The 14,623-nt window shown below is 31.2% G+C and overlaps 3 protein-coding genes across 3 annotated transcripts; 1 reads left to right on the top strand and 2 right to left on the bottom strand.

Annotated features, from left to right (window-relative positions):
- The first annotated feature begins 610 nt into the window (after positions 1 to 610).
- On the top strand, positions 611 to 6,077 carry LOC143354961 (sterol regulatory element-binding protein 1-like). The gene is made up of 8 exons (XM_076789358.1): positions 611 to 885; positions 1,345 to 1,956; positions 2,037 to 2,268; positions 3,005 to 3,399; positions 3,481 to 4,413; positions 4,586 to 4,893; positions 5,200 to 5,355; positions 5,469 to 6,077. The coding sequence occupies exons 1-8, from the start codon at positions 786 to 788 to the stop codon at positions 5,820 to 5,822; spliced, it is 3,090 nt and encodes a 1,029-aa protein (XP_076645473.1). The 5' UTR covers positions 611 to 785; the 3' UTR covers positions 5,823 to 6,077.
- Positions 6,078 to 6,229: 152 nt separating this feature from the next.
- On the bottom strand, positions 6,230 to 8,484 carry LOC143354986 (nuclear receptor 2C2-associated protein). The gene is made up of 4 exons (XM_076789420.1): positions 7,971 to 8,484; positions 7,730 to 7,820; positions 6,679 to 7,356; positions 6,230 to 6,592 (listed from the first exon to the last, which is right to left on the bottom strand). Exons 1-3 carry the CDS (start codon positions 8,006 to 8,008, stop codon positions 7,078 to 7,080), a joined length of 408 nt encoding a protein of 135 aa, XP_076645535.1. The 5' UTR covers positions 8,009 to 8,484; the 3' UTR covers positions 6,230 to 6,592; positions 6,679 to 7,077.
- A 3,155-nt stretch (positions 8,485 to 11,639) lies between these two features.
- On the bottom strand, positions 11,640 to 13,527 carry Emc8-9 (ER membrane protein complex subunit 8/9). Its single transcript, XM_076789301.1, has 5 exons — positions 13,053 to 13,527; positions 12,493 to 12,569; positions 12,325 to 12,394; positions 12,163 to 12,260; positions 11,640 to 12,086 (listed from the first exon to the last, which is right to left on the bottom strand). The coding sequence occupies exons 1-5, from the start codon at positions 13,260 to 13,262 to the stop codon at positions 11,909 to 11,911; spliced, it is 633 nt and encodes a 210-aa protein (XP_076645416.1). The 5' UTR covers positions 13,263 to 13,527; the 3' UTR covers positions 11,640 to 11,908.
- Between the last annotated feature and the right edge of the window lie 1,096 nt (positions 13,528 to 14,623).

The raw sequence follows: 14,623 nt of genomic DNA, 5'->3' as shown, positions 1-14,623 counted from the left end.
ACTGAGAATTTATGACCTCTTGTCCTTAACTGATTCCGGACTTCGACTATCCCTAATTTATGTTGAATTGGAGAAGCTACTCTAAGAGGCTGCGTGACTTTCTCTAAATTCCTCAATTAGTCTCGCCGACTCGAATTTCGTCAAGGATCTCTATGGAACTCTCCCGGTCTTTCTTTACCTACTCTAAACTATCGCGCCCAAATAGAATACATATGTATTAAATACGCGATTACATCTTATATTTAAATTTCCCTCTCCGCGCCATTAATCGATGCTATATATATATCTAGCTATGTTCGCGTGGTCAACTGGCCACGCTACACCAGATATATATCAGTGGGTATACCCCGTCTGTTCTTGCACACAACTGTATTTATCTTCTTATATGTATACATTCAATGCATTTTAAAATGCGAGCCTTGATCTCCAATGAAACCTTTTCTGTAATATTTATTCATGAGCACATTTTCAATCATAAATTAATAATTGAAAATCTTGTGTGCAAATTATATTTCCATGTTATATTTTATGAAAATTTTAATACCGACGACAGTGATTTATTTTGATAAAAACGCGTCTATAGTTTGTAATAAATTTTGTTACCTTAGTAACACATACTGACGTAATATCGTCCGATCTTTAGGAACTCTCTGATTGGTTGTGGTAAAGGTAGGGTGACCGTTCATAATTTGTTAGTTATTACGTTTGACATATCAGCGAGTTCTGTTGTTTTAATGAACGTGTTTATTTAATGCAAATAAATATCTAACATATAATATGCCATAATGGCTGAAACCGAGGGATGGTCTTCAACACAAGACAACGATTTTTCGAATTTTCAGTCAAATGACAGCTTTAATTTAAATGAAGTAACTGGTATTGATGGTAAGTCTCGTGTAGTACTTATTAAATTAAACTTTACAATACTAGTTTCAACATGACATTTCCAAATTTTACTTCTTTCATATCTTTTTCATATTTCACTTTATTAACAGTTCCATTCCCTATGATTTTGTAAATATACACTTACAAGTTTTAAAGAAACGAAATATGGGAAAGTATTTTCAGAGTCATTCCTTGCATATTATGAATACATTTTGTCTAAATGATTATAAGTACAACCCATTATAATCTTATTTATTCAATGAATAGTTTCATGATATTTTAAAATTATGTAAGAATTAATATTTTATATATAGTTTAACAATAATAATCTTTTCAAAATTGTTACAAAACATTTTATGAAACGGAAATTAAATAAGTATTTTAATACTTATTTTTAAATAAATCTCTAGTACTATATGTATATATACTTTTAATATATATTTTATATTTGAATTTCAGATCTCCTTACAAATTGTGAAACTGAACTATTGAAAAATGGAAATTTATTCAGTGATGATGCATTATTATCACAACTGGATGAACCCTTGGGCATGGATATGGAAGGATTGGATTTTTTAAATTTTAATACTCAGGAGGAATTTAAAGATTTCAAAGAATTTCAGGATTTCAAAGATCCAAATATCGTTAAATCTTTGACAAATGGAAATGTTATGGTAACACCTCTAGTAGCAGAGAATACACAACAAATTCCATGTGTAACTCAACAACAGTCACAGCAGCAACAGAAACTGCAGCAGCAGCTACAACAGCAGCAACCGCTACAAGACATACCATCTGTACAAAGTAGACCGCAAAGAATATCTGTTACACCGGCACCTACAGTATTTAGTTCGCAATATGCTATTCCGCAAAATGTAAACTTCAGCGTTCAATCACCTGTTGTAACAATAGCACCAGTTACACAACAGAGGCAGTTACTTCTTCCAGCGAAACTTATCAAATCAGAATCAGTTGTATACTCGAGAGGAGCACAAGCTGTTACAACAACATCTGTACCACATCAAATACATACTTTAGTAAATACTGCTAATGGAACTGTTCTCACTACTGGTGAGAATAATTAGGGTGATAATTAATTATGTGATTTGAAGGTAACACTTAAAACCAATTACATTTAAATTTTCAACTAGGTATCCCTGTTGTACTTGACACTGATAAAGTACAGATTAACCGTTTGAATACAAGCTCACATGTCAGTGTACCTCGGGTAAAGGAAGTAAAACGTAGTGCTCACAATGCTATTGAACGACGTTACAGAACATCGATCAATGATAAAATTATAGAATTAAAAAACATTATTGTTGGAGAAGATGCTAAATTAAATAAGTCAGCCATCTTAAGAAAGACTATAGACTACATAAGGTATATTAAATTATACTTAATTCTCCATGTACAATGAGTGTAAAAAGTACACTCTCTAAAAACAAACAACTTTTTAAAATTGCACTGTACAGCTTGAGTTTTTTTGAGGTATTAGAAAGATTAGTTCACTAGGCAATAAATATGTACTTCTTTTTTTAATTTGTTATTAGTTGGAATTGCGAAGAAAAAAGAAAGGTCACGATTTTTAATTTTTTTATCAGTGCTAGTAATAAAAATTAAAATCAAAATAAAAAATATGCTTTTCGTAGATCTAAGTTATCTACATGCACAGAGTTTCATTGAAATCGATCGAGGTTGCTGTGAACCATGAGTGATTAAAAATGGCAAACATGATAAGAAACTGCGACTCAAATGAATCACAAACCTTAAATTCAAGATTCTTACATCTTACAATAGCTTTTTATAGGTCAACCGATTTCAATGAATTTTTGTATGTGTATATAACTTCCTTAGATTTACAAAGGTCATCTTTCAAATTTTCATTAAAGGCACAGGTAAAAAAGTTAAAAATAGCAACCATCGCTTTTCTTTAATTTTTTAGAAAAATTATCTACTTCTAATTGTTTATTTCTAACATTTCACAAAAACTCGAGACGATTGGTCCGATTTTAAAAAAGTTATTCGTTTTTAAAAGATGTACTGTACTTTTTATACCCACTGTATGTATTAGATTGCGTTCGAAGCAAGACTTACTACGCAAAGATGAAAATTTCAGATTTCTCCAGAGTTCCAATGCAAAACTGAAAGCAGAAAATATGGCTTTAAAAATGGCTGCACAGAGGCAAAATTTGCGCGATTTATTGGTATGCGGAGAATTGACACCGCCCAGATCAGATTCGAGCGAACCGTCTTTGTCTCCTGCGCCAGCACCATTATCTCCACCTTCTCCGTCATCCATAAAAGATGATCCCGATGTATTACAAAACATGCATTCAACACCTATTTTGACAAATACAGGAATAAGAGATCATACTAGGCTTACGCTTTGTGGATTTATATTCCTATTTTTAGTATTCAACCCTGTGGGTTTTGTTTTCAATAACGTTGGGAGATTCAAATCCGATTACATGAATACTAAAGTGGATGGCCGTACAATTCTCAATTATCAAGGTAGAGCAGCGCCGGCTACATCATTGTACAATATAGTAGGAATATACATACAATTAAGAAGTAATATTATTTATTTTCCAGATCAATCCGATTTTGAAAATCCAATATGGAGTAATGTATTTTTATGGTTAACAAATATTATACTTTTAATCGGTGGGATTTGTAGACTATTACTTTATGGTGATCCAATATTACCACCCGATAGTAAAGTGTTTCTTGAAGTTCATCGTTGGAGACGTCAAGCGGAATTTAATATATCTAAAAACGAATGCAGTCAAGCATGTCGTGATTTACATCAATGCTTACAATATTTTGGTCGTCCATATCCAGCATCACGTACAGAAGCTTGGCTTGCCACTACTTGGCAAATCATAAGACAACTTCTCCATAAATTATGGATTGGAAAATGGATTCTATATACTCATAAATGGTTTTCGGAAAAAACGACTCGGCAACAAGCAGAAATGTCTGCCATGGAAATAGCCATTATTTATCAACATATGTTATGTTTACGTTTGACCAAAGGATCGAAGAATGGAACGTTATATCTTTCTCTGTCTGCAGTAAATTATGCTGAAGCTGCTGGCGAAACAATACCAAAATCATTGTTAGCTGAAATATATATTAACGCTGCACTCTGTTTTAAACAATCACTCTTTCCATTTATTCACAAATATTATTTGGGCAAAGCACGTATATTACTATCATCATGCGCAGTTCCACCAAAGCTAAAATGGATTATGAGTGATGAGGGAGCGAAATTTTTGATACTTCAGAAATGGCAGTATGGAGATCAACCAGATAATGAATTTACATCTCAAAGTAGCAAAGCTGATCCTCTATCGTATGCATCACACGCATACAGAGATTATTTAATTGGTCATTGTTTACGTATTTTAACTGGTACAGCTGGAGATGCTCATTTGTCATCCATTGTGGAGTATGGACAAAGCATCATGGCTTCTGCAGGAGTCGATGCTGGTTTCTTATGTACAGATAAAGTTACTGTTACGCGTAAGTTAATATAAAAGCAAATTTAATCAGACAATTTTTATTTTAAACTGGATTTGTCTTGTAATAAGAACAATCTTATTTGGTAAATTTCACCTTAGAAGTTAGGAGTAAATTGTACTGATTTTATAGAATATTAATTTCTGAAATGCTAATCATTAATCTTTGATTTTAGATTGCGAGGATGAAATTGCATTATGGTGGGGAGCAGTTCTCTATGTAGCGGCATGTTGGAGATTAAGAGAGGACGATTCACAAGCTTGGAGTATCGTTGAGAGTAAATTTCCCTATGAAAAAAATTATCAACTCTGTAATAATAACAACAGTGTCAGTCCATTGCCTTATATTGTACTGAATGCTTTGCAAGCAGCAAAAGCTACAACTAAATCGGCTTCTATGCGTCTCATTGATCAAGCAGGAATATTACTTGAACAATGCTTGGTTTATTATAATTGCAAACAACAGTCGTCGCAAAATGTTTTGGTGAGATATTAAATCTTTATATATTTACTATATCTCAATGAATTTAGCGTTTGATAAAAGTAAACTATTTAATTTAATATAGTCTTAAAATTATTTAGTAGAGATACTTCTAATATCTGTACAACAACTTTCTTGTTACAAGTGTGCATTGTAGTTGCATTGCATGAAATATAACTATGCAATACTTCTACAGTGCAATTCCTGTGGCAAGTCTCTGCACCACACGTACTAGATAGCCTTAATCAAATTTGTACATATGCTTAATGTGTCATAATGATTTTTTATAAACATGTGGATATCTTTCAGCTCACACAATTGTGGATTTGCGACTGGTTACTTGAAATGCGAACTATGCTTTGGCAAGAGTTGGATAATGATTCGGAAAGGCCAAGTATAAACATTTCTTTGGGGAGTTTTCAGCGTGATTTAGCTTGTTTGAGGCAGTTGTGTCAACATATTCCAGTAAGTTTGAATCGATTCAAATATTATGAAGGAATATTTGTTTATGCCTTAACCTATTATGCTTATTAATTATTTATACATTTATTTTTTTATTTTTTATATATACATTTTAGTCAACGTTGGCACGTGTATTTCTTTATGAAGCTACAGTACGCATAATGGCAGGAGCAACACCAGTGAAAACTCAAGTACTGTTAGACCGCAGCTTGCATCACAGAAATTCTCGTTCTTCAATTATTTGTGGTAAAGATCGGTCGCAAGAACAATACAGTGGAGAAAGGGAGCACGCAGTTGCTTTGTGTTTAGCATGCAGACATTTGCCTGCATTATTATTAGCTTCACCTGGAGAACGTGCAGGAATGCTTGCAGAAGCTGCAAAAACTCTTGAAAGAATAGGCGATAGAAAAAGACTTCAAGAATGTTATAAACTAATGCGACAATTAGGGCCTGCAATCTCTGTTAATTAATGCGAAATAAAAATGATTCTGATATGTTTAATAACGTAGTATATTATTTAAGTTTATTGTACATATTTAAATTCAGAATTCAGAGAATTCTTGTAGATTGTAAGTTAGACTATTACATTTTTGTTTAACCGATTGTTTCTGTAAATTAACAGTGAGCATTCATCATTCAATTAATTTCAGTTTATTATGCATCTGTTCACTTTGTACCATAACAATAAACTTCTTGTAATATCTAAGTTATTGATAGTACATTAAGATGTTTGTTTTCCTGTTTATATAATATGCGTATAAACAAATTTAAAAGATGGTATTCCAGATATCTATATACATATTTATGTGTTCAATGCATACATTTTTATCAATGTACCATAGTAGGTAAATACAATTTTATGCAAGTTAAACTTAATTAAGAATACATACAGGGTGTCCCACATAACTATCGCTACGATTGTTTGGCCACTTCCGATAGCCAGATAAAAAAATGTGTGGAACAAAATGAATAAAATTTTTAGTCGACTACAAAATGCAATTGAAAAAAATTTTTTAAACTTAATTTGTTCATGAAAAATGAAGATCACTTTTCATATCTTTTTAAATGGCACAACATATCTTTTAGTATATAATATTATGTTGCTTATGTTAAGACAAGATCAGCGGCCTAGTATACTATGACCTTGACATGACCTTGAACTCAAAAATGCAAAATCATTGAATTACTATGCCCTCTTCGACAAAAATTGTATCTCATAATTTCTCGTGGTTCTGATTTCCTAAGTGAAAAAAAATGTAGAATTTCAGTGTTCATCGAAAGAATATCGGCAGAAACATAAAGAACGTAAAAAAAAACCGTACTCACGTGCGTTTAACGTTAGTTCAGCTGTTTGTTTCTTTTCCTTCTTTCAAATTTTCCTTTCTTTTCAATATTGTAAAACATTTTTGCACACGGATGATGTCTTTCCGGATATCGTCTAGCATACAGACGTACAACTTCACGAGCGTTTCTTCTACACTCGCCGAAAATTAACAGCATATGTATCAACTTTTTCACTATTCGAATACATATTTTTTGCAATCTACAATTGTACTAAAACTTGTTCTAATGGTAAATCAATATTGAACCTGAGATCTATCTTAACAGTAATACTTTAATAGTAACACTTTCTATAATTTTATTTTTCCAACATATATATTTCTTAATAGGAGATACATATAAAAGAAAATATGCATTATTTAGATAATGTGAACAAAAATATAGCTATGAATATAAAGATAATGTATATATTATTATTCTACCAAATAAATCTGAACTTTCATTGAATAAAAATTTGAAGGTTTTTGCTCTTTTTGTTTCTTTTAACTTAAATCTTTGCAATGTATTTTTATCTTCTGGAAAAAATGATTCAAGGAACTCGGTTTCTCCATTACCAATTTCTATATGACAATCTTTACCAACAAATCCACCTTGAAATTCAATTTCAAAATAACTTAGGTTACATTCTTGTTCAAAATTAACAACAATCCACTGTGGAGTTCCCTAAAATAATACCTCAGTTTTACATTATCAATCATTTATGAATATACATTGTTCATTTTAAAACAATGTGTATTAACACTTTATCTACCGGAAGCCTATTAATAGGCTTCTCAATAATTGTGATGTTCCAAATGGAAGCTTAAAAATCTCCTTTTATACAATAATTCTGAAGGAGATTATTAGATTTTTTTAATGTGGGTGAGTTGTTGCTGTTGCTGTTAATGTTAAAGGATTCTTTTAAAAAATCCTGAGCCATGGACCGTAGACTTTCAACAATTATGGAATAATCACCGGTAGATAATGTGTTAAAATAAATTTAGTGTTTTAGTATGCAATCTGAATATTGGCGTATTTTCAAGAAATATTTTGTTACCGCATCAGAATTCCAACAAGTTTCAGGACAATTGTCGAACATATGTTTTTTTCCATACGATCGATTGTTCTTCTGGAACACTGAGCTGACCCTATATAATTTAATGTTTTATCATATTTAGATAATAATAATCAAATTCTTTAACCTTTTCATATTTTTTATTATATGTATAAAATTGAAAGTTAGTAAACTGTGTTTTGCATATATTAAAGTACATTACATTTCTTAAATAATAACTTACCGGCATTCAAATTTATTTTGTGTTAATAGGCAAGTCATAATAAAATAAATTTAATCAAATTTCCAGTTTCAAATACTTTTTAGCAACACTTTATCAATTTGATTAACATTTATTTTATACTGTACTAGCAGAGAGAAACTGTAACAATACTAAAAGTTTATTCTCAAACAAAGGTACATACATATGTATTTACTCTCTAACATCTTCCGTGAAGTTAGTTATGTACATATTTTGCAAAATTAGTTTACGTTACTTATTATAGAGTATAGGTTAGTTTTTTTATATTCTATCAGCTGAAAATTTTCAGCTTATCTTTAATGATTATTTGAGAGTCGAAAGCAGCGCCACCATTTATCTTACGGTGTATGTATCCGTCAGATTTCGGCTACGGAAATTTATGTGTGAATTTCAATGAAACGATTTCATCTTAACTTTAAGATTTATTCGAAGCTCGATGTAGCAAGATGATTTATTCGATTGTTTTATTCGTGACGAGTATTTCGAAAAGATAAAAATCACATGTATCTTTATTCGTTATTTTTATTTGACTTCAAATAATCGACCACAGCCTATCCTCACCCTTTAAAAAATGGTTAAACGATTTTGTAATACATTTTTTTTTAATGTATGTAATTATAATTATCAAATTGAAAGTCTATTTCGACAACAGTACTTAAAAAATTCACATTTATTTTCAATTTGTGTACATGAAAATGATCAATATCAAATTTATTTATAACATTGCAAAAATATTTATTAATAAAATTAATATTTAAACATTCTCATCTTTTTTGTATGCAGGGTGTTCAAGATTCTCCATCCGCTTACACTGTGTGCCGTTTGGCAGTCGCTGGGTCTTCGACGTTCGGCGCTCGTCGGTCCTCGTCGGCCGTCGTCGCCGTTTATTCGTCGAGCTGGCAAAAGTTATCCGAAGATTTATTCGAAGCCTTCGAATAAATCTACGGATAAAAATGCTAAATACAGTCCAATTTCTACCGTGTTTAGTGTCATTTTAATCAGAAGAATGCCACGAATTAGTTGGCGCAAGTCCCATAAAAATATCATGAAAAACAATGAAGTTTTGCAATTGGATTGGTAGTTGTTTCACAGCGATATCTGGCGACTCTGCGAGCTCGGAACTTCAAAGACCAGCGACCGACCAACAGCCTACAATGTAAGCAGATGGAGAATCGTGCATTATTGGCAATTTATGCTTTTATGTTTTTAATCAGAATAATATTGTTAATACGAATGAGCTGTGGAGCTTGTCCCGATCAAAATGAGTCCAAACACGACATCATTTGGACTATTCTTCTTTGGATCATTCTTCAATAAGAATGTAATTTTTATCGTAACATTACGTATCAATAAAATTGTTCGATTACACTCGAGTTTGGACTCATTTTCATCAGGAAAAGCCCCTCAATTCACCCGTCGCAATTTTATGGTGGTATATTGAAAAATCTAAAAGTTAAACTTGCATTCGTACGCGATTCTCCATCTGCTTACATTGTATGCCGTTTGTCAGTCGCTGGGTCTTTGAAGTTCGGCTCTCGTCGGACCTCGTTGCTGTTTAATCGGAGCCTTCGAATAAACGATACAGATAAAAGATGAAAAAATTGTTCCAAGTTCGAATAAATCCGCTTCGAATAAAAAAAAAATTATCTTTATTCATCGGATAAATTCTCGTCAAATAAAATTATTTATTCGACAAAGATACTTTTTTTATTCGAACCTTCGAATAACGAATAAAGTTAAAGTATCTTTTATTCGAATCGTTATTTAAATAATTTGTTATCTAAATAGTGCCCAACTATGTCTGGAAGTAGCGCATTCGATTCTCGGTTCGGCGAGGCGCATATTTTGCTATAACTTTTGAACTAAAAAAGATATCAAAGTGAAATTTAAACTGAAAAAATTAAAAAGAATCGGCTTTAATGGTATGCACTGAAATATATTTTGTATTTTTAAATCATTCTTTTTGTTTTTTAAATTTAATTACCCTTAAAAAATGTTCAAAACTAGTTATTATAAATATTGTTGTTCAATCTTTTATCAATCCCAAATAATTAAATTTATTAGAATATATATGCTGCAAATGAAAAGCAATATCAGAAGTAGATTGAATAGGTAACTATGAAATAGTCAAATGAAATTAGTGATATCAACGTCGTATTTTTTAAAATTAAATTTAAACTACGTTCTTACTTTTGGCTAATATTGAACTAATTTAATTTCTTATAATTATGTTATTACACTGTTGTAGTTGTAATTGCACAGGGAAGAAGACTGACGTAGTAGAAAGAACAAGAAAAAAGTGTTTAACGAAAAAAAAATCATTCCATGCGGGATTCGATCCGGGACCAAAATATTGTCAGCCGGAAACGTTACGTTATTATTATTATTATTACATTACGTCTCCTTCGATGCACTCGCGTGTCAGCCGTAATGGAATTAAGAGGAAACAACATTCTTTTGTCTCATTCATCATATGAATCCTCGACATGAGATTTAAAATTATATCAGCAACAGCGCCATTGTAGAATATCGGTTCGACAATATTAGTTCTGGATGATACGGTAGGATGTGACACGGAATGGTACGGGGGCTCTAGACAGCTCTAGAGCCCCCCGAGCGTGAGACAGAAAAATACATTGGGTCATTGGTCTACTCCTATACCTCGTCTGTGGTAGCATCCACTCTGGCATTATTTGGAATCCGCTGCTAATGATGCAGGTAAGATGATGCAGGTTTTCGTCCAAGCTAAAAAGATGATGCAAGTTCTGGTCCAGGCTAAAAATTAGACTAGGGGACAGCTTATTTTCTCTCTGTTTATAATTAAAAACTCATTAAAAATTGAAATTTTATTTTCAAATTCAAGTAGCTATCAAGGACTTCTTATCCATTATGTATGAGATTACTTCATGAAGCATTAGAGTGCAATATTGTCTGTTTCTTAAAGGAATAGGACTTAGCATCAACAATGCAATAGAGTTTTGGAAAGATGAGCTTATCAAAACAGTTGATGAGAAAACTTTTCAAAAAGAATACAAATATTATGTAAAGCACTTGTATGGGAATATAGGAAAATGTGAAAGTTATGAACCATTATTTTGTTTCAAAATATTAAATTTTACAGTTGGTTTAAAAGACAATCATGGCTGTCCATATAAATGTATGAAATTACATGTACTTAAAAATATACTTTCTAAATATAGATTAGTTCGACCATATAATCGACATTTGTATGTCTGCGAAAGAGATGTCTGATGTTAATTGCTGTAGGTACAATTAATATATCCGTTCACTGTAATAAGCGATTTAAAAAATTAAAACTATTTCAGACAGTTTGAATAGTGCAACTTTCAAAAGAAGGTCACTATCTGCAAGCATGTAAAACATACTATGATGCTACTCATAATTGTATGATACAAAAGACGTTTAATCATCCAAATGTGTATTTTGCAGATAGTCTTAAACAAATTGCATTTGTCTTAAACAAAATTACATATACATTTTAAAATATTCTTGAATCATTTTTTTTAATAATTTAAAATTTAATCACTACATATACTGATTATTTTAGATACGGAAGACTAAAACAATGTCTGGGTTATCATTAGTTTTAAAAGATGGAAGCATCGGGCAAACTGAAAATATTGTATAAAGTATATTCTACAAGAAATTTATTGGATAATATTTTGTACTCTATTTTTTTTTACAGTAACCGAATTAAAAGATGTGTATCTTATGCAGTGAACTTTCTTACAAATAAATTAATCAATAAGAACAATGAACACAAGACACATAACATAAAATTCAACTAAATAGATTGTACTATTGTTTTTTTAATATCAATCAACAATCAGCACATATATAGACAAATATTTTTATACTTCTGTATATTAAATTATCTCTTAGGTAGACTCAATTACATATTATTGAACGTAATGTTTTTCCATAATTGTATCTATAATCTTATTAAGTTTACGATTTTGCCAGTCGAGGCAAATATTGTCAAGATGATTGTCAAAATCAACAAGATTTTTATACATCCCCGCTTTCAAAAAAAAATACTGAGCATCTGTATGAATTAATCCTTTATCATATGATATACTGCAAACATTAAAAAAAGGAATTTTATATTTATGCAAAATTAAGTAATTGGAAAGTTATCAAACGTTTTACTTACTCAATTATATCTTTGAGTTTCCATTTACCATCCACAAATTGTGAGACTCGTAAAGGACTTGAGCTCATTTTTTCGAGTTTTATTTCTCTATTGTCCAACTAATAACAAAAAGAAAACAAATAGTAACAAATGTTTGAAAAAATGTAATTCCATGATACTTACCACAACAAGCAAGCCATTTCCATAATTTTCTACTATTTTGTCTGCAATCCTATGGGCTGGTTTATCTGTACTATATACAAAAAACGTGTTTGGTAATTAATAACAATAATAAAAAGTGGAATCTACAAACTTAAAAAATTAATGTTAAATAAACAAACATTAAATTACCTTAGATCATTTATAGTTTCATTTGCAAGATAATAACCTGCAATTACTAAACCTTTGTTCGTAGCATATTGATCAACCTAAAAATAATATAAACAATTAACAAGTAAACTATTAAGTGTAATCAGTAAATATACATATACATACATATATACTGTGAATACTGTGTTAGTGAATGATATATAATGTTCTAAACATTAAGTAAGAATAATAAGAATGTAAGAATGTAACTACAAAATAGTGATTAAGTTAACAACATTTGTCATTTATTTCTAAATGATTTTGTTTTTGTATGTATTTAGTTTAAGCAATGAACATCTATTCTCCTAGGATTGCATTTAGAAATTCAATGTTTCAAATAATACCAATAAAGTAATGCTGTAATTATAATGAATACATAACGCTAGAATAATCGGTTAATATTTTATTATTTTAATTTTATTGATCATGTAAATTATGATTGATTTTTATGAAATAAAAAAATATGTTCATTATAAAGAACAGTATTTCTATTTTATAATTACTTTTCGTAGATAGATTACACCAAACATTTTAATATTTACCATTGTTAAAGCGATTTCCGCCATAGGTGAGACATGAAGGCAAATGTGAAACAGAGGAATCGCATCTTCAATTCGCAATTCTGCGGATTTAGCATCATTTTTACTCTTTTGTTTTGCTAATAATAAACCATTTATTGCACAATGAGGGTACTTAGCTGCATGTAATATAATTTTAGTGTATGCACGACTGGAGAACGCGATATCTGCCATCTTGGCATCGATAAACGTAATAATAAATAATTTAACAATTGATAGTCTCGCTGACCTCGGCAAAGGTACTGTATTCTTCTCTGAAGGTTGGTAAGTGTGTAAAATAGCAAAACGGTTTTAAATTTTCCTATAAAATTTCCGTGCTTTTCTATTTCATCAAATGCTACGGAATACGTGTAGGTACAAAACAACTACATGTATGTGTATAGTTGCTGTACTAAGACTTTTTGTCTATTTAGTACCAGATAGCCAGTACTTTCAAATTCATAAACAATAATCCAATAACTAGAAGTTCTTTATTTATTTATTTATTTCTATATTTATTTAGATCATTTTGTTCCGGAATGTATGTATAAACAGGTATACATAAGTACTTACTTTACGTAAGTTGTGCACATGACGCAATGTTCCAAGATAACAGTGATCAGATACCCTCAACTGACGTCACAAGATAATTCAAAATGGTGAATAGTGTATTCCACAATAACTTGTTCTTACTATTTTTTTAAAATAAAGTAAGTTGTGAGAAAATAAATGCAGATTTCATATTATTAACATCTACATTAAATTTAACATTTTCAAAATTATAATTGACAAAATGCACTATTTAAAATAATAAAAGTAAAGTAAAAATGAACGAGTAATAAAATAAAATATTTATGGAGAATGAGACATGGTGACGACTCTCCTTTCCCCTCTAACACTTTAGCTTCGTAGTACTGCGACTTCTCAACAGACTATAGCGCTTTGCCCGCAACTGTCATCTGGTAAATAATATAATCTTGGAACAGGGCTTGTTATCTGAAGCCAGGTCTATAACTATACAAGGTATCCTAAAAATGTTGTACTTCCTTGGAGGGGTTGATTCCTTAGGTCATTTGAAGTAATTTTTTCCTATGCGAAAATGTTCTCTGTGGTTTTGTTTTCAAGTTATTAACGAAAACAACGGACCAATCAGGGCGCGGCAACAGCGGACGGATTCCGGCTCGGCCAATGGCAACGCCACACGCGAAACTTGTTGTCGAAGCAAAATCTGTCCGCTGTTGTCGCTCCCTGATTGGTTCGTGATTTCGTTAATAATTCCTGAGCAAAGCAGCGAAGAACATTTTCGGAAAAGAAAAAGTTACTTCAAATGACCTCAGGAATCAGGGAAGTACAACATTTTTGGGACGCCCTGTATATGGTCTATACTTGGTGCCAGGTAAGAAGGAACCTGGCGAAGGACGGATTTAAGACTTTACTGCGCATATGACGCCAACGGGACTCGTTCATTGGCTAATCGCTAGTGTCGATAATACCGTGTATTTGTAGCGTTTAGAGAAATATGATTTAAGAGGTTAAGACGAGAAAAATTTCAAATT

This window comes from Halictus rubicundus, chromosome 6 (genome assembly GCF_050948215.1).
Source record: "Halictus rubicundus isolate RS-2024b chromosome 6, iyHalRubi1_principal, whole genome shotgun sequence".
Lineage (NCBI taxonomy): Eukaryota > Metazoa > Arthropoda > Insecta > Hymenoptera > Halictidae > Halictus > Halictus rubicundus.
The sequence above is the reverse complement of the archived record's forward strand: the minus strand, read 5'-3'. Positions and strand labels throughout refer to the sequence as shown.

Coding starts and splice junctions, on each gene's coding strand:
- LOC143354986 (XM_076789420.1), bottom strand. CDS start 8,008: ATGACTTGCCTATTAACACAAAATAAATTTGAATGCCG. Junction 7,821..7,970: donor CAAAATAAATTTGAATGCCG/GTAAGTTATTAT, acceptor TAAATTATATAG/GGTCAGCTCAGTGTTCCAGA. Junction 7,357..7,729: donor CTTGTTGGAATTCTGATGCG/GTAACAAAATAT, acceptor GTATTATTTTAG/GGAACTCCACAGTGGATTGT.
- LOC143354961 (XM_076789358.1), top strand. CDS start 786: ATGGCTGAAACCGAGGGATGGTCTTCAACACAAGACAACGATTTTTCG. Junction 1,957..2,036: donor TGGAACTGTTCTCACTACTG/GTGAGAATAATT, acceptor ATTTTCAACTAG/GTATCCCTGTTGTACTTGAC. Junction 4,414..4,585: donor AGATAAAGTTACTGTTACGC/GTAAGTTAATAT, acceptor CTTTGATTTTAG/ATTGCGAGGATGAAATTGCA.
- Emc8-9 (XM_076789301.1), bottom strand. CDS start 13,262: ATGGCAGATATCGCGTTCTCCAGTCGTGCATACACTAAAATTATATTA. Junction 12,570..13,052: donor CGGAAATCGCTTTAACAATG/GTAAATATTAAA, acceptor TATTATTTTTAG/GTTGATCAATATGCTACGAA. Junction 12,087..12,162: donor AAACTCAAAGATATAATTGA/GTAAGTAAAACG, acceptor TAATGTTTGCAG/TATATCATATGATAAAGGAT.